This window comes from Zeus faber, assembly GCF_960531495.2.
Source record: "Zeus faber genome assembly, chromosome: 4".
In the NCBI taxonomy this organism is placed as follows: domain Eukaryota; kingdom Metazoa; phylum Chordata; class Actinopteri; order Zeiformes; family Zeidae; genus Zeus; species Zeus faber.
In genome coordinates, this window is record NC_137191.1 from 5213809 (window position 1) to 5236266 (window position 22458).

At 45.9% G+C, this 22458-nt stretch overlaps 1 protein-coding gene across 1 annotated transcript; it reads right to left on the reverse strand.

The window, feature by feature from the left end:
- Nucleotides 1-511: 511 nt before the first annotated feature.
- pdgfaa (platelet-derived growth factor alpha polypeptide a) lies at nt 512-15514 on the reverse strand. Its single transcript, XM_079999047.1, has 6 exons — nt 15052-15514; nt 14232-14328; nt 8044-8151; nt 7015-7208; nt 1584-1710; nt 512-619 (listed from the first exon to the last, which is right to left on the reverse strand). Exons 1-6 carry the CDS (start codon nt 15112-15114, stop codon nt 609-611), a joined length of 600 nt encoding a protein of 199 aa, XP_079855173.1. The 5' UTR covers nt 15115-15514; the 3' UTR covers nt 512-608.
- Between the last annotated feature and the right edge of the window lie 6944 nt (nt 15515-22458).

The window sequence follows — 22458 nt, forward strand, 5'->3', positions numbered from 1 at the left end:
ATGCATGTCTATGTACAGTATGTGTGTGTGTGTGTGTGTGTGTGTGTGTGTGTGTAATCATGTGCCGATGTGTGTCTCTATCGGAGAAGATGTGTAAGTACCGTAATAAAAAAAAAAAAACACAATCACTGTCAGTGTCCGCACATCTTCTCGGAAATTCAGAAGGACTGTGCCAAGTTCATGATCCCGTGTTGCACACTGGAGCAGGCATCCCAGAATGCATCCTCCACGACGTCCCCAACACCTCCCACCAAATCGTCCATCCTCTTTGAAAAAAAAAAAAAATGTCGTTCTATTCTTCCACGGAAGCCGTCCGCCTCCTTGCTCAAATCAAGTCTCTTCCGCTCAGGGACCTTTATAATAATTGGGCCGGGATGTGTCGCTTTTATGGCCAAACGCTTTAAATGTCACCACAGCGCTGATCAAAGAGGGCCACGGCCAGCGTCTGCAGGCTGTGCATCGCACCTCTTACGTGACAAGTAGGTTAGTTGGGAGGTGGGGGGGGGGGGGGGGGGGGTTGAGCCCTTGACCGGTGCTCTAAGGGAACAGATGATGGAGGCAGAAGAAGGTGCCGCTTCAATCTCTTCTCCTCCCGTCTCGTCAGGGCTTTACCTGATGCCTGTCGGGAGAAAGGAACGGTTAAGGGCAGATATCGTGTGGGTGTCGTTTTTTCAACTACTGGGCCATGACTCGCGGGTTGCAGCGCCGACAACTTTACTGGGAATGGTAAAGACGAGATTCTGGGACTCACCTCCTGCAGGTAGATACAAATACAACATAGCGTTTACTTTCTGAATTCCAGGTGTACATCTAGTTACTGATGTTTTTTAAACAAGCAGGACTGCAGTTGCTGCAGGACCACACCCTCTGATCTACAGCAGGACCTAAAAGAAATTCTACAAACTGCCTCTTAATTATGACTGATAATGACTGAATTATGAATTATTATTTGTATAATAATACACAACATACCATGTTAGATACATTGCTTTGATAGTTCAATCAGGTATTTAGGGTTTTAATTGGATAATTTGATAAATAGAGGGCGAGTTGAACCAAACAACTTTTCACGCTCATCCTCATTATAAATCTCCAAAAATATTATTATCATGATTAGAATTCAGTAGCTTCTGTCTATAAAACTATAACTGTGAGTTATATTGAGGAAATGGACAGAAGAAAAAAACACTTTTTAAGGAGGTAAAGTCGTTATAAATCAGTTATAAAGTGGTTTCTAGGAGTGGCTTGGCCTGTCTTTTTGCCTGTTGGAAAATTGAGGCTGGAGGGGTGTGTGTGTGTGTACGTGTACGTGTACTTGCATGTGTGTGTGTGTGTGTGTGTGTGTGTGTGTGTGTGTGTGTGTGTGAGTGTGTGTGATTGTCCCCGGGGTATAATTTGAGCAGAGAGGAAAAACACAGTAAATACCTCAGATCTGTTATCAGCTGCTATCGGTGCGGAGAGACACATTCAGACAGGAGCGCCATTCACATGGGAAACGGACATACGCACGTACACACAGATGCGCACACACGCACGCACACACACACACACACACACACACACACACACACACAGTTGCATACCGTTGTCTGTGTGTGCTGCTTGGCTGATGTGGTGTTTGCTCGTGCACGTGCACTCCAGGTGCTCCTCCAGCTTCACCTGCACCTCCCTCAACTTGGGACGCCTTCGCACATACTCCACCTTCGCCACCTGGACGGAGAGAGACGTAGAGAGGGAGAGAGAGAGAGAGAGAGAGCAAGAGAGGAAGAGAGAGGGGAAGAGGGAGAGAGACAGAGAAAGGAGGCGTATTAGAGCTAAGTCAAGGTAAGTATATTTGTACAGCACGTTTCATACACCAGTTATACATCAATTCAAATTGCTTTATTAAGACATAAAATACATTAAATATAAATATATGAGTTACTCATACAATATATATTATTATATATACGTGCATATATTCAAAAAGGAATATATATGTATATATATTCCTTTTTGAATATATCTTAATAGAGTTATAGGGATCTAAATATGTCATATTATACATTAATATAATGATATAATAAATATATATATATATATATATATATATAAAGTAATATTACTTCCATAGATATTCATATATATATGTTACTCTATTCAGTTTTTGGTCCTTATTATAGAACAATACATTTAAAGATCACAATCATTCCTCAGAGCATGATTTTCAGTGATGATTTCATGATCTCATAGGCAGCTAATTTTTGCTTCAATGCGGTTTTTGTTCTCATGACAATGAACCTTGAAGCTTGAAGAGCTTGCACACATTACTATACCTACTTCGTATTGTTTATTTTTCTATGTGAACAACATTTTTCTCTCAACTGCCACAAACCTTTTTTTTTCTTCTTCATAGTGAGTATGGTGAGCAGCCTCAAAGTGCCCAGAATGCGGTCACGATTGAAAACTATTAAAACGGTAAAAAAAAAAAAAAGGTGCTGCACCAGGTTGGTGTTACAGCAGGAAACCACTTCCAAATGTTGGGAAGGACGGCTAAACCTTTTTCAGAGCGGCCCCATGTGACGTCAGCCGATCAGCTGAGCCGCGGTCTGTCATTATGGACACAATGTGCACGTTGCATGTGCTGCTTATTCAATATCGGCACAAAAACAGCTCCAGGCGACAGATCGGGATCAAGCTTTCTATCCCAGACGCTCGCTGCTTCGCGAAAAACACACCAGCTAATTCCACAAACACAAACGCACAGACACAACACGTACCAACAACCCACGTACGAAAAAAAAGTCAGGTCAGAGTATAAACAAAATGCACATGCACACGCAGACTCATGCACAAGTGCAGATGTTGGCATCCTGGACCTGGAGCCAAAGCTGCAGAGCTCCAGGACTGATTACACAAGGCTTCAAGTCTGAACAGACACAGTGAGACACAGGGAGCAGAGAGAGGAGGAGGAGGAGGAGGAGGAGGAGGAGGAGGAGGAGGAGGAGGAGGAGGAGGAGCAGGAGGAGCAGGAGGAGAGGAGGAGGGTGACAGGAGGAGGAGAGGATGGGAAAGGAGTGGTGAGGAGGAGGATGACAGGAGGAGAAGAGGAGAGGAGAGGACAGGAGGAGGAGGAGGAGAGGAAAGGAGAGGAGTGGCGAGGAGGAAGATGACCGGAGGAGAAGGGGAGAGGAGACAAGAGGAGAGGAGGAGGAGAGAGGAGAGGAGAGGAGGAGGAGGAGAGAGGAGAGGAGAGGAGAGGTGGGGGAGGAGGAGAGGAGAAGAGAGGGGGAGGAGGAGGAGGAGAGAGGAGAGGAGAGGTGGGGGAGGAGGAGGACAGGAGGCAGAGTGGGAGGAGGGGGGGAGGACAGGAGGAGGAGAGAGGTATGGAGATGAGGAGGATGACAGGAGGAGAGGAGGAGGAGGAGAGGACGGGAATGTGCCATGTTATTCCAAACAAATCTACTCTCACCGCTGTTATATCAAAAACATGCAATGTCTATGTGTGTGTGTTTGTGTGTGTTTGTCTATGTGTGTGTGTTTGTCTATGTGTGTGTGTTTGTGTGTGTGTTTGTGTGTGTGTGTGTGTTTTTCTATGTGTGTGTGTTTGTCTATGTGTGTGTGTTTGTGTGTGTGTGTGTGTTTGTCTAAGTGTTTGTGTTTGTGTGTGTGTGTGTGTGTTTGTCTAAATGTTTGTGTGTGTGTGTGTTTGTGTGTGTGTGTGTGTTTGTCTAAGTGTTTGTGTGTGTGTGTGTGTGTGTGTGTTTGTCTATGTGTGTGTGTGTGTGTTTGTGTGTGTGTGTTTGTGTGTTTGTGTGTGTGTGTTTGTGTGCGTCTGTGTGTGTGTGTGTGTGTGTGTGTGTGTGCATGCGTGCGTGCGTGCGTGGGTGTGTGTGTACTGAATCCCAGGATTTGCGGCAGACTTTACTTTTGATTTCCTCTCCTGCAGACGCTTTCATCTCCCACAGGGCATCACAGGTCAAACTAACTGCCTCCTCTTCCTCCTCTTCCTCCTCCCACTTCCCCCCCCCCTCCAGGCGTCCCTCTTCATCCTCATCATGTGCCTGCGTCGCCCTCCTCCCCTCTCACCCCCCCCTCCCTTCACTCTCTCCCCTTCCTATACCTTGTTTACATTATTCTCACCGTTCTCTTTCCCCTACTTGTCCCCACACGTTCCCTTGGTGTCACCACGTAAGGAAAGGGGATAAGGAGGGCTCCTTTTCCCCTTTCCTTCCTCCGCCCTCCAGTGAGAGGTTGCGTCAGGCCTCCTCGCCTCCGGCCTCCGTGACGTGTGAACGGGAAGCGCCAAATCCCTCGTCCAGGACGTGACGTATTTGGGAGAAAGTGACCCTGCTGCTTTTAGAGGGTGCCTGGCTGAACGCCTCGACTCGAAAGAGCGGGAGACCGGGTTCACGGGGCGTCTCCCAACGTTAAGACGTTGTTCCTGCGCGGTCCTTAAGTGAGGAGAGCCTGAGGGGGAGAAAACCAAACTGCCGCTCTTCACAGGAACTGAGCACGGAGTGAGAGTTCGGCCCCAAACAAATATATACAGTGGGGCAAAAAAGTATTTAGTCAGCCACCAATTGTGCAAGTTCTCCCACTTAAAAAGATGAGAGAGGCCTGTAATTTTCATCATAGGTACACTTCGACTATGAGAGACAGAATGGGGGGAAATAATCCAGGAAATCACATTGTAGGATTTTTAATGAATTAATTGGTAAATTCCTCGGTAAAATAAGTATTTGGTCACCTACAAACAAGCAAGATTTCTGGCTTTCACAGACCTGTAACTTTTTGTTTCAGAGGCTTCTCTGTCCTCCACTCATTACCTGTATTAATGGCACCTGTTTGAACTCGTTATCAGTATAAAAGACACCTGTCCACAACCTCAAACAGTCACACTCCAAACTCCACTATGGCCAAGACCAAAGAGCTGTCAAAGGACACCAGAAACAAAATTGTAGACCTGCACCAGGCTGGGAAGACTGAATCTGCAATAGGTAAGCAGCTTGTTGTGAAGAAATCAACTGTGGGAGCAATTATTAGAAAATGGAAGACATACAAGACCACTGATAATCTCCCTCGATCTGGGGCTCCACGCAAGATCTCACCCCGTGGGGTCAAAATGATCACAAGAACGGTGAGCAAACATCCCAGAACCACACGGGGGGACCTAGTGAATGACCTGCAGAGAGCTGGGACCAAAGTAACAAAGGCTACCATCAGTAACACACTACGCCGCCAGGGACTCAAATCCTGCAGTGCCAGACGTGTCCCCCTGTTAAGCCAGTACATGTCCAGGCCCGTCTGAAGTTTGCTAGAGGGCATTTGGATGATTTAGAAGAGGATTGGGAGAATGTCATATGGTCAGATGAAACCAAAATAGAACTTTTTGGTAAAAACTTAACTTGTCGTGTTTGGAGGAGAAAGAAACATGAGTTGCATCCAAAGAGCACCATACCGACTGTGAAGCATGGGGGTGGAAACATCATGCTTTGGGGCTGTTTTTCTGCAGAGGGACCAGGACGACTAATCCATGTAAAGGAAAGAATGAATGGGGCCACGTATTGTGAGATTTTGAGTGAAAACCTCCTTCCATCAGAAAGGGCATTGAAGATGAAACGTGGCTGGGTCTTTCAGCATGACAATGATCCCAAACACACCGCCCAGGCAACGAAGGAGTGGCTTCCTAAGAAGCATTTCAAGGTCCTGGAGTGGCCTAGCCAGTCTCCAGATTTCAACCCCATAGAAAATCTTTGGAGGAAGTTGAAAGTCCGTGTTGCCCAGCGACAGCCCCAAAACATCACTGCTCTAGAGGAGATCTGCATGGAGGAATGGGCCAAAATACCAGCAACAGTGTGTGAAAACCTTGTGAAGACTTACAGAAAACGTTTGACCTCTGTCATTTCAAACAAAGGGTATATAACAAAGTATTGAGATGAACCTTTGTTATTGACCAAATACTTATTTTCCACCATAATTTGCAAATAAATTCTTTAAAAATCAGACAATGTGATTTTCTGGATTTTTTTTTCTCATTTTGTCTCTCATAGTTGAGGTATACCTATGATGAAAATAACAGGCCTCTCTCATCTTTTTAAGTGGGAGAACTTGCACAATTGGTGGCTGACTAAATACTTTTTTGCCCCACTGTATATACTGCAACACACTGTAAAATACCTGTATGAAGGCTGCTGCGGCTAATAAACCTTGGTGAGCTGAGACACACACAAACAACACACACACACACAAACACACACACACACACACACACACACACACACAAACACACACACACACGTTTTTTTCCTTGGTAAAGAAACACAAAAAAACACACGTGCATGCACCAAACTTGTTTGCACACATCAAAACAACACGCACGCACACACACACACACACACACACACACACACACACACACACACACACACACACACACACACACACACACACACACACACACACACACACACACACACACACACACACACACACACACATACATCTTGCTGTGCTGGAAGGCCCCATGGGGCTCAGGGTCATCTACAGGAGTGACACTTTGGCAAGGTGAAAGATGGCCGTCCAGGCCCCAATATAGTGGCCCTCACCTCCACCTCTGCATGTTGTTATCCATGTGTGCAAATTGCCGTATCATGGCCAGAGGCTCCACTGCGCAAAAAATTTTTCAAGCAATTCTATGTTCTTGAAGTCGTCATTTCTCTAAACCCGAAACCGATAAAATTTAAAATGACATCAATCCTGATTGCATTAATGCATTATACAGTCATGTTTCGTGCAGTAATGCATTTTCCAGTTCATCCGTTACATCGGAAACCAAAACAAGAATCGACCGATGGACTTCCCCACCGAACAAAGATGATGTGGCTAAAATTAGACTAATTCTGAATAAAATTAGATTAATTCCTGGTGTCAATTCCCAGCTATTCCTGCTGCGCTGGGACGTAAACGCCAGTAATAGATTAGTATGTGAAGTATTAATCCACGAGTAGAGCTCTCCATGTGGGCGTCCCTCACCTTGACGACGCGGTGCTGCTTGCGGGACGCTTGGCAGAGCATGTTGCTGGTGTTGCAGCAGCCGCTGCAGCGCTTCACCTCCACGCAGGGCGGCCAGATGATGAAGTTGGCCGAGGTGGCGTCCACCTGGCTCCTGGGGATCTCGTAGATCATCGTCCGCACCTTGCAGACCGCCGGCAAGGCCTCCTCCACCACTGGGAGAAGGGTTTCGGAACGAGGTCACAGGTCACATGTGTGAGATTCATGGCCTTTTAAGCGAAAAGGTAAAGTGTGTTGACGGTATGCCTGGAGTGCCTTTCCAACGGCTGCAAGCACTCGACAATCATTGGCCCAAGATTCCACCCAGCTCATCGCCGTCAGTCAGAGAAATGTGTCGTTCTTTCTTCTTTTGCCAGAGGATCAAACCGGCAACCCTCAGATTGCACTTTCTGCCGTCCTGCTGCCTGGCAGTTGTTTGTGTTCTTGTACAGTGTTAATCTGTGCATTCATGTACTAGCTAAAGCATTGCACGTACAGTAGGTACTTAATACCGCATGTTAGGCAAGAGATAATTCTAGTGCTTAACACTTAACGACTAGTGGCGACACTAAATATAACTGCGGCCACATAAGAATTGTTTAATACAGGGTTGGCAAGACAAGGTTGTGCGTGCGTGTGTGTGTATGCATTTACATTTCGTCATTTAGCAGACGCTTTTATCCAAAGCGACTTACAATTATTCAAACACCAACGGACGCAGCCATCAGGAGCAATGAGGGGTTAAGTGTCTTGCTCAAGGACACTACAGCATGCAAGCAGGAGGAGCCTGGGATCCAACCAGCAACCTTTAGATTACTAGACCACCAGCTCTACCTCCTGAGCTACCGTCCCCTATTTATGCGTGTGTGCGTGCGTTCGTGTGTGTGTGTGTGTGTGTGTGTGTGTGTGTGTGTGTGTGTGTGTGTGTGTGTGTGTGTGTGTGTGTGTGTGTGTGTGTGTGTGTGTGTGTGTGCGTTTATGCGTGTGTATTTGTGTGTGTGCGAGCCTCACCGACGCTCCTCCTGTGTCTGGAGTGTGTGTGCGCTCTCTTCGGGTCTGGGAAGCGGTGTTGTGAGTCCTTGTGGAAGCTGTGTTTGGTCTCCTCCGTCACCTCATTATCTGAACAACAGACACAACAAAACACACACACACACACACACACACCAGCACACACACACATTTTGCTCGATAGAATGGATAATGAGTGAAATAGCAAACTATCTGTCTATCTCTCTATCTATCTATCCGTCTGTCGGTCTGTCTATCTATCTATCTATCTATCTATCAATCAAGGACAATAAATTCTTCGTAAAATAGCACTACACTTCTGTTTAAAGTGAACTCCATTCACCATCAACAGACACAGAACAACAAAGAAACACAGCTGAACAACCTCAGTCCACCCCTCCGTCGCTCTTTCTCCGTCTGTCAGGAATTCCACTTCAAAGCTTTCAAGGCCCTCGTGGGCCACTCACAGCAGTGAGCTCCTCCACCACTTCACCTGAAAGGGGCAAACGCTCCGTAATCGTCACAGTGGAAAGCCGCGCCGTCGGCCAGAGGAAGCCAGAGGACGGAACGGGCGACAAACAGGTTGCCAGAGAAACTCTCTCTCTTCTGGTTTGTCCTCGCTCACCCAGGGTCAGTGAGACTCTGTGTGCACGTAACTCACATGGCATTCTTGTTATTTTTCTTTTTACTTTCATGGTTTGCGGGCTTGCAGCTTCAACTGTGCAGCATGGACCTCCCTCTCTCAGATGTGGTTTGAATAGAACTCAGGAAAAAGATAGATACATACCATATGCTACTTTTGTTTTTTTAAACCACCAGATCACAGATCCGGTGGGACTTCTGGTTTTGGGGCTGTACAGATATTTTAGTAATTCAGTAATCCATACTGCGACCCCACGACTTTTACCTTGCGGCGGTTAACCCCGTGAAGTCTTACTGAAGGAACTCTATGATCCTGTGTGTGTGTGTGTGTGTGTGTGTGTGTGTGTGTGTGTGTGTGTGTGTGTGTGTGTGTGTGTGTGTGAGTGTGTGTGTGTGTGTGTGTGTGTGTGCCTGCGTGTGTGTGTGCCCGCGTGTGTGTGTGTGTGTGTTTGTGTGTGTTTGTGTGTGTGTGCATGTGTGTGTGTGTGTGTGTGTGTGTGTGTGTCTGTGTGTGTGTGTATGTGTGTGTGTGGTTATGTGGCGGTCAGGGACTGTTTCCACCCCAGTGACTGTACCAGCTTCTTCACTAAAAGTGTGTGTGGGTGTGTTAGTGTGTGTGTGTGTGGTCGCTCTCCAACTCATGCACCATGAGCGGCTGAAGATTAGGAGTGTGCGCATATGGAAAATGTGTGTGCGTGTGTGTGTGTGCGTACAGTATGTGTGTGTGTGTGCATGTGTGTGTGTATTTGTGTGTGTTTGTGGTGTGTGTGTGTGTGTGTGTGTGTGTGTATCGTCTGCCCTCAGGATTTTAGTATGAGTCGTACTTATTAGGAAGAGTCGTCATCATCTCACACAGTTTACACCGTACACCCAGTAAAACACCACTGGGTGCCAAGAGGAGGTTTGAAGATTTGAAACTATGCGATTTAAAATTGATTATTTGAAAATATTTAACAATGTTAACATTAACATAACACTGGTGATGAACAAGGCTGCCCTCAAGCACTTGGAAATGTATTCAAATCTAATTTTACACAAACCAAAGGATCCCCCAGAACATTCCGTCAGGATTGTGTGTGTGTGTGTGTGTGTGTGTGTGTGTGTGTGTGTGTGTGTCTGATCCTCAGAAAAAAAACTTTAAAAGATGTCTGAGTAGGACTCATTTAATTAGATTACAAACCCTCACAGTTTGTACAGACTGTGTGTGAATGTGTGTGTGTGTGTGTGTGTGTGTGTGTGTGTGTGTGTGTGTGTGTGTGTGTGTGTGTGTGTGTGTGTGTGTGTGTGTGTGTGTGTGTGTGTGTGTATCCAAGTGCCTGTTTATCCCACAAAGTTTAAACCCTCATCTACTTACATGCAGGAACTCACTCCCGAAATGTATTAGTACACATTGTGCTTTTGAAGCACAACAAAGTCCACCCCTCCCGTTATCACCCTGTTTGTATGCGTGTGTGTTTGTGTGCGTGTGTGTGTGTGTGTGTGTGTGTGTGTGTGCGCGTGTGTGTGTGTGTGTGTGTGTGTGTGTGTGTGTGTGTGTGTGTGTGTGTGTGTGTGTGTGTGTGTGTGTGTGTGTGTGTGTGTGTGTGCGTGCGTCCCTCTCTCCACCTCTGACATGCAGGAATTTGGGCATGAATTATCCATGGCTGCCCAGCAGCCCTCCAGCGGAGCGGCTCTGCAGCGTGACAGCAGCATAATGAGCCGTCACACTCCCATTTGCATTTCAATGATGCCAGGACTCATTGCGCCTCCGTCCAGGCAAAGAGAAACACAAAACATCAAGCAACAGTTTTTTTAGCTCATGCAGCCGGGGGTGAAGGAGAAGTTTCCAAACCAAAAAAATATTCCCCGGGGCTGAGACAGGAATTTATTGCCCGACTTGGGGGCGCGAAACACGATGACGCCTGTTTTATGCAACACCTATTTCCTCCAGTGTCGCCTCCCGAAATCTATCGGTGCTGATTTATTACTGAGATAGGATCAAGAGGTCTGAACTGCTGAACTGTATTATTATAATGCAATTATTACCATTATTATCACCAAACTATAGATAAGATATATACTATTTGCACTTCACATTATTGTACTCGCCCATGTTGAGATCACTTTGTATTTTATTTCATTTATTTATGACACTGTTCTGTCAACCTCTGCAGCTCTGATTTCTACTTCTGACTTCTATTATTGAATCCCTCCCAGGGTTCAATAAAGCATTATCATATCTCTTCAAACATGTCTTGAGGCTTCAATTGCAATGCGGCGTATGCAGGACTGGTTGGTTACTCGGCTAGAAGCAAAACTCTAAAAGAACCCTGAGCAAAGCAGTTTGCAGAGGCTGTTCAGCAGCCTCCGTCTTTCACACTGAATGCGCAAATTCTACCCTTGCACTCCAAACCTGCGGGCCATTTGCTAGCGTTTCAGATACTTCCGGATCAGGACATAGACAGGTGTGTGGTGAATAAACTGCGTTTTCCCAATTCCTTCAGAATAGAAAAAAAGAAAAAAAAGAAATGCTACTGACTTAGTGATAATCCAACTGTGCCCCGTGCAAAATGACAACAGCAGCGTTAGGAAATGCAAGAGCAAAAACAAATTTGACGGGGAAAGGGAGAGGAATGTGTGCAGATGCAAATGTCCCAGTTTTAAACATCAGCCTAAATCACAAGACTGTGACGGGGACGATTAAGTGTAACTTCACTCATTTTGTCCAGGGAGAAGTTTCCATTTGATCCGGCAGTCCGTATTTGGGCAAAGGTTTGAACTCTGCCTCCCGTCACACTTCTAAGGTCTATTGTGTGCAGCGGCATCGCGAACAAACAGCACATGGCGGGCGGAGAGCCGCTCCTGCCCAATGAGGTTGCACGTGATGTCGAGCTAGTTGACCTTCTGCACCGTGCGTTTTGACCTGGTCAGCAGAGCAGGTGGAAAAAGTGCCAAGAAGCTCACAGCCAGGACCACACCGTCTCATTAATCAATGCCACATTGATGTCACATATTTCTGTCAAGATACCAACAAACGTCGTGGATCAGTAGAGGTGGAGAAGGGGGACGTGCGGTAGAGTAAATTAGAGGTAGAGTAAGAAAAGAAACAGTCTTTAATCGTCACACGACAACACATGCTTGCACACACACACACACATGCACATGCTTGATGGTGGCCGGTGAAATGGCTCCTCTGCTTTTGACGTGAGGTGGAGGAAACCCCATGTGAACACGGGGAGAACATGCAAACTCCACACAGAAAGGCTCCTATTTGGGAGATAACCTGCCGGAGCACGGTGCCAACAGCGCCCCAGGAATCGAACCCAGGACCTTCTTGCTGTGAGGCAGCAGTGCAATGCACTGCGCCACCGTGCCACAAGAGGTAGAGTAGAGAGAGAGAGTACATTGAATGTAGAGTGGAAGTACACTGTAGAGGTAGGGGACCTATCATGCTCCTTTTCACCAAGTTAATATAGGTCTCTGAGGTGCCCAAAACATGTTTCTGAAGTTTTTCTTTTGCCAAGAGTACCACTCAGATTATGCATTCCAGGCGTTCTAACACGCTTCTAAAAGATCCCGTTCCAGGACGCTCACTTTCAGTCGGTGGCCCCTCCTGAGGCCTCGAGTTCTGAGAGCCGTTGGGGTTTGAGCATGACTTCCGGGTTCGGTTTTATTTAGTACGTAAACTTTCACTGATCTCAACTCATCAGTCCACCAAAATCTATTCCCGCACAAATGTGACCCACCACATCCCAACACTGCTGGCTAGAAGTGAAAAACATCGGAAATTCCTTATTCGCCCAAGATAAGATCATAGCAGATTTATGTTCCTCAAGATGTCTTGCATCTCTCAAGTTATTTTCAAAACTGAGCTCGATTTCTATATATTAGATGAATATTAAATGGAAGAGACTACATGACCTACCAGCATTACACAGGGAAAAAAAGTCACTCCCTAACTTGTTGAAGGCAGGGATCGCTGTTTGCGATCCTACGATTCCCTTTGATGCAAACATTAGGATCAAGATCATCCTTCCATATACTGTGTGATGTCAAGTCACAATGTGAAACCGCTTTGATCAAATAAGGTTATGAATGGACCCGGACTACACCGGGGCTTCTTCGCATGGTAAAGAAATGTTGCGCTGCAAGGCCTCGGAGGACACAAAGAAGAAGAGCTGACGTACCATTTCCGTTACAATGCGTAGCTCTCAGTTATATCGTGGAACTGGCAGCGGGAGGCAGCGGGTGGCGGGGTGCAACTAGAAAACAACAATTCCCAGAATGCAAATGGCTGGAAGGACCTCGCTAATAGCATTCTGTGTGTGATCTGAGTGGTACTTTTTAAATAGAACAATTTATGCAACCACATGTTTTCTGAAACAGGCAGCTCACAACTAACTGACTGGGTTGTCTTATTTCACAGTTTGTGTTAGTAGGCCCATCAGAGACCCAAATGTATGTGCAGGTGAGTTTTTCCTAATAGGTCCCCTTAGAAGAAGAAGTAGAATTAGAGTAGAGGGAGGTAGAGCTGCATAGTGGTAAAGTAGAGTTAGCGTAGAGTATAAAGTAAGCCTAGGTGGTTTAACATAATGCAGATTGGTGAGCTCTGACACATTTCACTGGCTCGCCGTCTGGGAGTGCGACACTCTTCCATTTTTCCTTCCAAAATGGTGCCGAGCACCGTGCACCGGGTGAAAGGCGTGTTACGGTGCACTGAACCACATCCCACTCATACGTCCATTCAAATTGTTGGTAGGGCGCGGCATTCAGAGCGGACGACGCAGCCCTGGCCAGCCCGTGCCGGGCTCTCGAGGCGCGGCTCGTTCTCCAGACTGGATGTGACGATGGCGCACAAAGCACGGCATGTGGATCTTCTTTCTAACTGTGTGGACCCCTCAAACGTGACGGTCTAATACTAAGTTTGACATGTCGGTGGATCATTGTGTGTAGATTATTGGCCACTCGACCTTGAAAGGCAGCCTGGGGCTTGTATACAATGCTAAAGGTGAGGTTAAAGGTTAAACATTTTACCCCCTCACTCCACCACTGGCCAAATGAGGAGGCGCTGTTTCCCAATTCCAAAAATGGCCATTGTTTCACAGCCCCAGCCCGGTCGATGCAGGTTGGTTGGCTTCGGATTGGACCGCTCTTTTATTTGTGAGGGCCACTGAAACTCCCAGTCTGCATCAGCATCCTCCCTGCACGCGTTGTGCTGAGTTCAACCCGTGAGGTGGCGCTGATATTTGATCACGTTCATAAAGAAAATTTAATGTCATGACCAGGCAGGATCGATTTGTTTCATTCAAGAACAGTCATATATTCCGGTTTCCAGCTCGAAAAAAAAACTTCTGGTACGCAGTATCTCTTTGCTGGCGGAGCAACTAAACATAGACGATGTATGGGTGACTCCACGATCTTCCCCCGATATCGATGTTATGGATTAGCCCTGTGTGCGCCCTGATGGGAGACGCCCGCTAAAAGGGTCAATAGCCCTTTTCGCAGACTTCCCACATCAGGATCTATTCTCAGTGGGGTGTGAGCGTCTACGTTATAACAAAGCGCATTACCTACGGAGTCTATCTCGAGCAGCCGCTGGAGGTCGCTGATGCTGCGAATCTCACTGCGGGACAGACGCTCCAGCAGCTCCCGGGGAAGAGGAGTCTCCTGACGATGAGGGAGGAGGAAGAGAACAGCCATGAAGTCACTACACGCTGAAATACAGTAGGTTACAAGCTTTAAGTCCAGGGGGTCCCAAACTGGGGTCCGCCGCCCCCTAGTGATCCCTGAAGGAATTGCAAGGGTGCAAAAATTATCAATATTTTATGGTTTTAATTTTGTTTTATTTAATATTTTTAATGCCTTTTCCAATACTCATTCTCAGTAGAGAGAGTGGGTTTATTTATTGTGTGGTTTACACTTTCTGTCAACAAAGGTAAGGGTAAATGATATACTTGCGCTACACACAAACTACATGGCGGCATATTATATAAGGCAGATGAGGTGTATACATTTTTTTTTTGGAGGGGGTCCTGAGCCAGAGCTAGGTCTGCCAAGTGGGCCATGCCATAAAAAAAATGGGAACCCCTGCTAGTCTACATTCAACAATGTGCATTTGGGGCATAGAGGGAGTAAGTAATCGCAGGTGTTGAAATGTATTGAATAAACTTTATTTCAAGACGTTTTTTATTACAATAAAGTGAAAATGTGTTAACGGAACTAATTGTAAAAACAATATATTGCACCAATTTCATTGCATTTTGGAAGGTAGTCGTGCGTAATTACGCAGTAAGATTCGGTTAAATCCACTTGGTCGATCGCAGGTTTTTGCAACACAATTCTAAACTGTATTTTATTGGGTCAAATTTGAGTCCAGCATCCTGGTCCTACCTCGGCGGCGGTGCGCAGCAGGCTAAGGCAGCAGAAGAGGAGCTGCACCGACCGGGCTCTCATCTCCTCTCGGGGCCGCTCGGCACCGTGCGGCGCGGGGCCAAGTTCCAAGGAAGGAGCCGCTGTGTCGCTCCCAAGCCCCGGGAGCGCAGGACCATCCCTCGGGAGGACCTCCAAATGTCTGATCAAAGCCCGGAAAACAGCCCCTCCAGGCGGTCTGATCCCGACAGAACCCAAACCGGGTCAAGCTGATGTCCGACTCACCCTGCGATGGGTGGTGATGTGAAGTATCATTCCGGGTTTAGTCTTCATTTTTTCCTCTTTATCCTGTTTGGAGAGTGTTCATCATCTGGCCCCTGATAGTGAAATCACCCACATCATTAAAATCACAAAAAAGAAGCAACGCGTGCAAATCCCGCTGGGAGCAGGGAGACGCTCCTCTGAGCTCGCAGGAGTTTGTGAAGTTGTGGGACGTGAAGTGACGGATGCCTCTGCGCCCCGCTGCCCGTGCGCTCTGCGGCTGAACGAAGATGCTCCGAGTCGCTGCCGCCTGGAGGAGGTGCGCGCCCCCGCGGCGCCGCTGGGAGCGCGCGTTCCGTCACACGCACGGTGGCGGAAGGAGCGCCCCCCCCCCCCCCCCCCCCCCCCCCGGTGCACGACAACGGTGGTGAAACCGAAAGAACCACATTGGCATTCGTCCTTAAGTTAAAGTATATGAGCCAAAGTACTTGTCGTATCAGGGCTCCGTTGTAACAGTCTACAGTACTTCTTTAAGTACTGTTGCCCCCCCCCCCCCCCCCCCTGCAGATGAAGCTCATGCAGATCCCGATTTTTATTTCCAAAAAAAAAAAGTAGTTGCGCTGTTTGTAGTAATTTCCAAGGACATGAAGCTCATCAACCATTGATGAGCAGTTTGATGGACCCAACGACTGATCTTGACGTACAGTGTCTACATATAAATCCTGATGAAAAAACAGAAGGACGCCACTCTGTGTGTGCGCGCGTCAGCATGTGCTTGTGTTCGTGCGTGTGCGCGTGCGTGTGTGTGGGCGTGTCTGCGTGCGCGCTTATGTTTATGCGTTTGTGTGCGTGACTGCGTGCGTGTCTGCGTGCGCGCGCGCGCGTGCGCGTGCGTGCGTGTGTGGTTAACAGGTGTGTAATAAAGCTCCTTAAAGAAAACACAAAACACGAAGAGAAGCGGAGCGAGGGGCAGAGAGGGAGACAGAGAGAGACAGAGGGAGACAGAGAGAGACAGAGGGAGACAGAGAGAGACAGAGAGGGAGAGAGAGAGAGACAGAGGGAGGGAGAGAGACGGAGAGGGAGGGAGAGAGACAGAGAGGGAGAGAGATTTTTTTTGATTTTTAAAGCATCTTTATTTTAACATTTTCTCTAGTTCACAGTTACAGACAATACAACAAACACACTTGGTTCACTAACAGAGTCCTACACGTTAAAAACAGACTGGAAGCACAGGTCGTCCTCCACCAGGGAACAGATGGCGTCGTTAAAACACCACAGCTTGATGAAGACGTCCAGACTCTTCATCAGTCTGTGAAAGTTAAAATCAATCAAGACTCTGGCCCTGACCAGCGCTACAAACACTCTTCCTAAAACACTCTCCTTTCCCCTCAGTTTGTTCCTCCTCGTGAGGTAGATGGCCATCTTCGCTTCCCCTACTAGAAAATAAAGCAGTCGCCATTTCTCTGCGTTGGCCCTGTAGTATCTCACCCCGAAAATAAAACCGTTTCTGGACCACTCCTCCTTAAAGAGCTTAAAACTTTCCTTTAAAAGACTGAGGGAGAGAGAGAGACAGAGAGGGAGGGAGAGAGAGACAGAGAGGGAGAGAGAGAGATGAAGAAAGGAGGGAGAGAAAGAAGGAAACAACAGATAATGATAATAGGGAGACGGAAAAGGAGGTTTGACAAAATCCCTCGGGAGATTCTCCGTGGAAAGAGCAGCATCAGTGACTAGTTACATCTGGAAACTCTGCCTTTTACTTTAAAGGAGGTAAAGTACTTTTTTTTACTCAGTTACATTTCCGTCGGTCTCTTCATTTTCCCTTTTAGTTCAGTTCCATCTCTGCCACAAGGGCATCGGCTTAAAGGGCACATTTGCCATTTTTCAACCCAGGCCTTATTAAAATGTTGGTCCCCAACTTCCCATAGTTTTTAAGTGTTCATAGCACGTTTTGTTTCTTTCAAGTTATACTGTTTACGCTTTACTGTTTGTCTGCTGCAGATCCCACTGTGCTTGGATGCAGCCTAATGGGGCAAACGTTCAAATCTTAAAAAAAAAAAAAAAAAACCATTAAGTTATGGGAACCAACCCAGGCCTGCGTTGAAAAATGGCTTAATTTATGCTTTAATCTCACCAGGTTTTCCCTCAAGATTCAAGATTCAAGATTCAAGATTCAAGATTCAAGATTCAAGATTCAAGACCTCAACACCAAATGTAAGGGCACTCGAGCAAGGCATTCATCACGAACAGTAAGGGTGCCGGTCGTGCTGAAAAACAAAACGTCTGCCCTGTCAAGTAATGCCACGCGCACACTACACCTCCGAAGTGGTCAGACCGCTGTACCGTTGACACGACACCACTTTCCGTCTCGTGGTGGTGAATCTTGCAGCCGTGGTGGTTTCACACCTGACAGACTACGTTTTGTCACGAAAACAGACGCGAGAAGTGAGACCGTGCGCGGTACAGGATCATTAATTTTTTTATTCCATTCTTGATCAGGTAAAAAAAAAAAAAAAAAAAAAGAACAAAAGCAGCATTTAAATAAGAAATATATTAAAAACCTAGAGAGGTTTGTTGTGTGTTTCTGGCTGCTGCTCCGTGCTCTCCTTTCGTCGGCTGTGTCTCCTTGCGTCACTCCCGAGTCGATTCCCCACACGAGCAGATTTTTAAACCTGCTCGCACCACGCCCTCGCCGCTCACGGGAGCGCTCTGTGACTTCCCTCCGATCTGGGGCTTTGCTCGGCGATCGCCAAAAACCTGTCGTCGAGGGGAAAACCTGGCCCGAATCAGGACGTCTGAGGGCTGAATTCGACTGAAATGTCATTGTTTTATTTAACGTTCGGTCACTCCCATTCTCATCCTTCCTCCTCTTTCTTCAGGTGGAATTCTGCGTGTCTTTGTATAAGTGTTGAAAAAACAAAACAAAACAAAAAAACGGCACATCAACGCGAAAAGGAATGCGCCGGAAGACTTTGAGCCGCTTTGGAGCCAAAGCTGTCAAAAGTGGGCCTGGAATCTGGAAATCCAGCGCCAAGTCATTGAGACCGGCACGTACACACGGACCATGTCAGGACTGCCCCTCTCTCTCTCTCTCTCCCTCTCTCCCTCTCTCTCTCTCTCCCTCTCTCCCTCTCTCCCTCTCTCTCCCTCGCCCCTCTGCGGCCTTTAAAAGACGCTCTCTCTCTCTCTCTCTCCCGGGTCATCCCCCACCCCCCACGTTTTGCTTGCTGTCTCACCCGCACACAACCACAGACAGTGCTTATATTCCCCGTTCATTTGATCACTTGATCGAGTCTCTTTTTCCCTCCTCCGCCCTGTCGGCTGTTCCAGGACATTGCATCCGGACCGCGGCGCGCTCCCCGCCAGACGCCCCCGGGGCACCTCATCGGCACCGCCACGCCGAGGTGTCCGCGTCCCCCGTGGACGCGGGCTGCCGTCGCCCGGCGTGGAGGCGCCAGCATGGTTCGCGGCCGCGTCGGCAACTGAGCAGCGGACCGAAAAGACAGGCAATGAGTTCGGAGCCGGTACGTGGTGATCGCTCGCCGATCTCCCCGTCTGCAAATGGTCAGTTTCTCGATCTTTGGGAGTCCACCCGTCCAAGCTGCAATACACGGTACAGGCCACGGAGATTACCGTCCTGGCAACTGCGGGCCCTCATGCTACTCTCAGTAACGCATCAATTGAAAAGAATGCGGTGCCTTTGATCGCTTGCTCTGACTCCCAGTGATTGAAAAGTAAGGGTTAGGTTAAAAAAAAAAAAAGATGCTGGGGTTTTGAGGAAGAAGGCAGAAGGAAAAGTAAAGCGAGGAAGAGGTAGAGACAGGGTCTTAAGGAGCCTGCTCAAGCCAAGAGGAAGCCTTATTGGATGAGTAAGAAACTGTGGTGTGACCAAGGAGGGACCTTGTGTGTGTGTGTGTGTGTGTGTGTGTGTGTGTGTGTGTGTGTGTGTGTGTGTGTGTGTGTGTGTGTGTGTGTGTGTACGTGTGTGTACAAAATCTGGGGTGTGTTGGGGCATACATAACCCCAATTAAATCCTTTTTAGGCTGACTGAGGCTAATTCCGTCACAACGGAGGACTATCTCCTTCCATCTCCCCATGAATGGGTCCAGCGTCCCGGCACACACACACACACACACACACACACACACACACACACACACACACGCACACACACGCACACACACGCACACACAAGCACACGCACGGCCACACACACACACACACACACACACACACACACACACACACACACACACACACACACACACACACACACACACACACACACACACACACACACACACACGTCCAGACAAAGAAGGGGAATCATGCAGGAGAATTGGATCAGAACCGCCTCGGAACGTGAACGTCCGATGCTCGTGCTGTGACATGGTCCCGGCGCCGACCGGCACCAAGCGCTCGCCGTCTCACCTCTCTGTCCGCGGGTGTTTTGCTCCGGGGGTCAGAGGTCGGTCTTCCTGTCTGACTCCCGGTATTCCCGGCGCCCTCGAGGCCGTTGCTGCATCTGCTGCAGGAGTAAAAGAGGGACTTCAAGTTCAGTCTCTGCTGATTGAATTTAAACCCTATATGGCCCATAGAGCCTCATAAGAATGCCAGTTTTATCCACCTTTGAAAGAAATGTAAAATCAAGTCAAATAATTATATCTTTTACAAATTAAACTTAACCTTAACTTGCTTCATAGGGGGAGTGCATTACATTGTAGCCTTTGCACCCTTCCGAACTGGAACACAGATTAACCACATTTATTAGTTCACCAATTTGGGTTGAAGCCATTTTTGCCTGCAGCAACTTATTATTATTATTATTATTATTATTATTATTATTATTATTATTATTATTATTATTATTTTGTCTTCACTAGATGTGTTACATGCATTTTGTGACTAAAGATTGTAAAATGTATTGCCAGCTCCACCAGCTCCACTACACCAAAAGTCCAATGTATTGGAATGACAGCTTGACGCATGTGGAACCACTGACGCACCTGCACTATAGAGCTATACAGAACATAGCTTCCAGGACAATCAGCTTCATGCCTTGTAGTGTTCTACAGCAGGAGACATGCACTGTTGCTAATTAAATCATTTCTTTCTGGAATATTGTATCTTTATCTTCTTATTGCTCAGCATTGCATTATATTACAGTAAATTGCGTTGATAGTTTTTCATTCTGAGTTGCAGAGGTAAGTGCAGGTAAAGTTGAGATGTAACCTGAGGGCATGGCTCTCTGGTTTCCATAGTGATTCAGTTGTTCTGGATGCTGCTGGATGAGAAGTCCTCACAATGATGGTGGTGCTAGGTGACCAGCGAAGGTGGAGGAGTGGAAGGAAGCAGCTAAGCAAACATTGCATGCAAGAAGGAGATTGTATTGTTTAGTGCTGCTTCTTATTGATTCAAACCATCTCATGATGTATTGTATCATTTTGCATCGTATTGTACCTTATCATATTGTATCTTATAGCATCATATTGTATTGCATCATATTGTATCATATTGTATCGCATTGTATCCTATCAAACTGTATATCACATGATATTGTATGATATTGTATCATATACAGTATCATATAATATTGTGTCATACAGTATCATATCATGTCATATTGTCTCGTATCATATTGTATAATATTGTATCATACCATACGGTATCATATTGTATCATATAATATTGTATCATATTGTATCATATAATATTGTATCATATTGTATCCCATCATATTGTATCATATTGTGTCATATTGTATTATATTGCATCGTATCATACTGTGTCTTATCACATTATATTGTATCATTTTGTGCCATACTGTATCATGTAATACTATATCATATGTTATCATATTGTATCATATTGTATCCTATCATACTGTATAATATTTTATCATATTGTGTCATATTGCATCATATTGTATCCTATCATATCCTGTTCATCCTGTATCCTGTATCATACATACATGGAAACCCACTGCTCCTAGATATGTCAGATACTCGAATGGGTAAATGCAAAGAAATTGCTAATTTCCCCGTTGTGGGACTGATAAGGGTTTATAAATAAATAAATAAATAAATAAAATACATTCTATATCGTGTCATATCAAACTGTATCATATCGTATCATATTGGATCATATTTTATCCTATCATACTATCAAATTCTATTGTATTGCCTCATATTGTGTTGTATCATATTGTATCTTATGATACGGTATTATATTGTATCATATTGTAACATATCATATTGTATAATATTTTATCATATTCTGTATAATGTTGCATCATATTGTATCATTTTGTATCATATTGTATCATATTGTATTGTATTGTATCATGTCATACTGTGTCATATCATATTATATCATATACTTTCATACTGTATCATCATACTGTATCATATTTTATCATATTGTATCGTATCATATTGTATCATATTGTATTGAATCATACTCTGTCTTATCGTATCATATTGTGTCAAGCTGCATCATATCATACTGTATCATATTCTATTATATCTTGTCATACTGTATCATATTCTATCATATTCTGTCAAACTGTATCATATAATCTAACATTCTATATCTTAATCTATGTAATCACATAAACACACAGTATATGCACACACATAATGAAGAACACAACCTCATATAGCCTGTCACATCTTTATTTCAGCACAGTGTTAATTCTCTCACACACATGTAGGTGATTGCGGTCAGCCTTGGACTCCTGCCAAATATATTTGCTACAGTACTATATTATTGTATGATCATATACTGTATTATTGTATGATCATATAATCAAACACAGGTGTGTACACTTGTTAATGCACATACTCTGCATACTGTGTACACTTGTCTGTACACTGTGTCACAATAGACAGTTAAAACCAGTTCTAGTCACCCCATCATCTGTTACATTGTGAACAAACTCCTATGTCACAATGCAAACCATGACCATAAAAACTTGTCTGTGTCCTGAGTAAACTGTTTGTCTCCAAGAGCTGCTCTCGAGCACATCTCTGACCCGACCCTTGATCAAGCCAAAACCAACATCTGTCTGCCTCTTTATTCAAAACCACCGACTGACAAACTGCAGATTAAAGCAACCCTTTAATTTCTGTAACATAATCTGGCGTCACGAACTGGCTCGGGCTGCGTCCA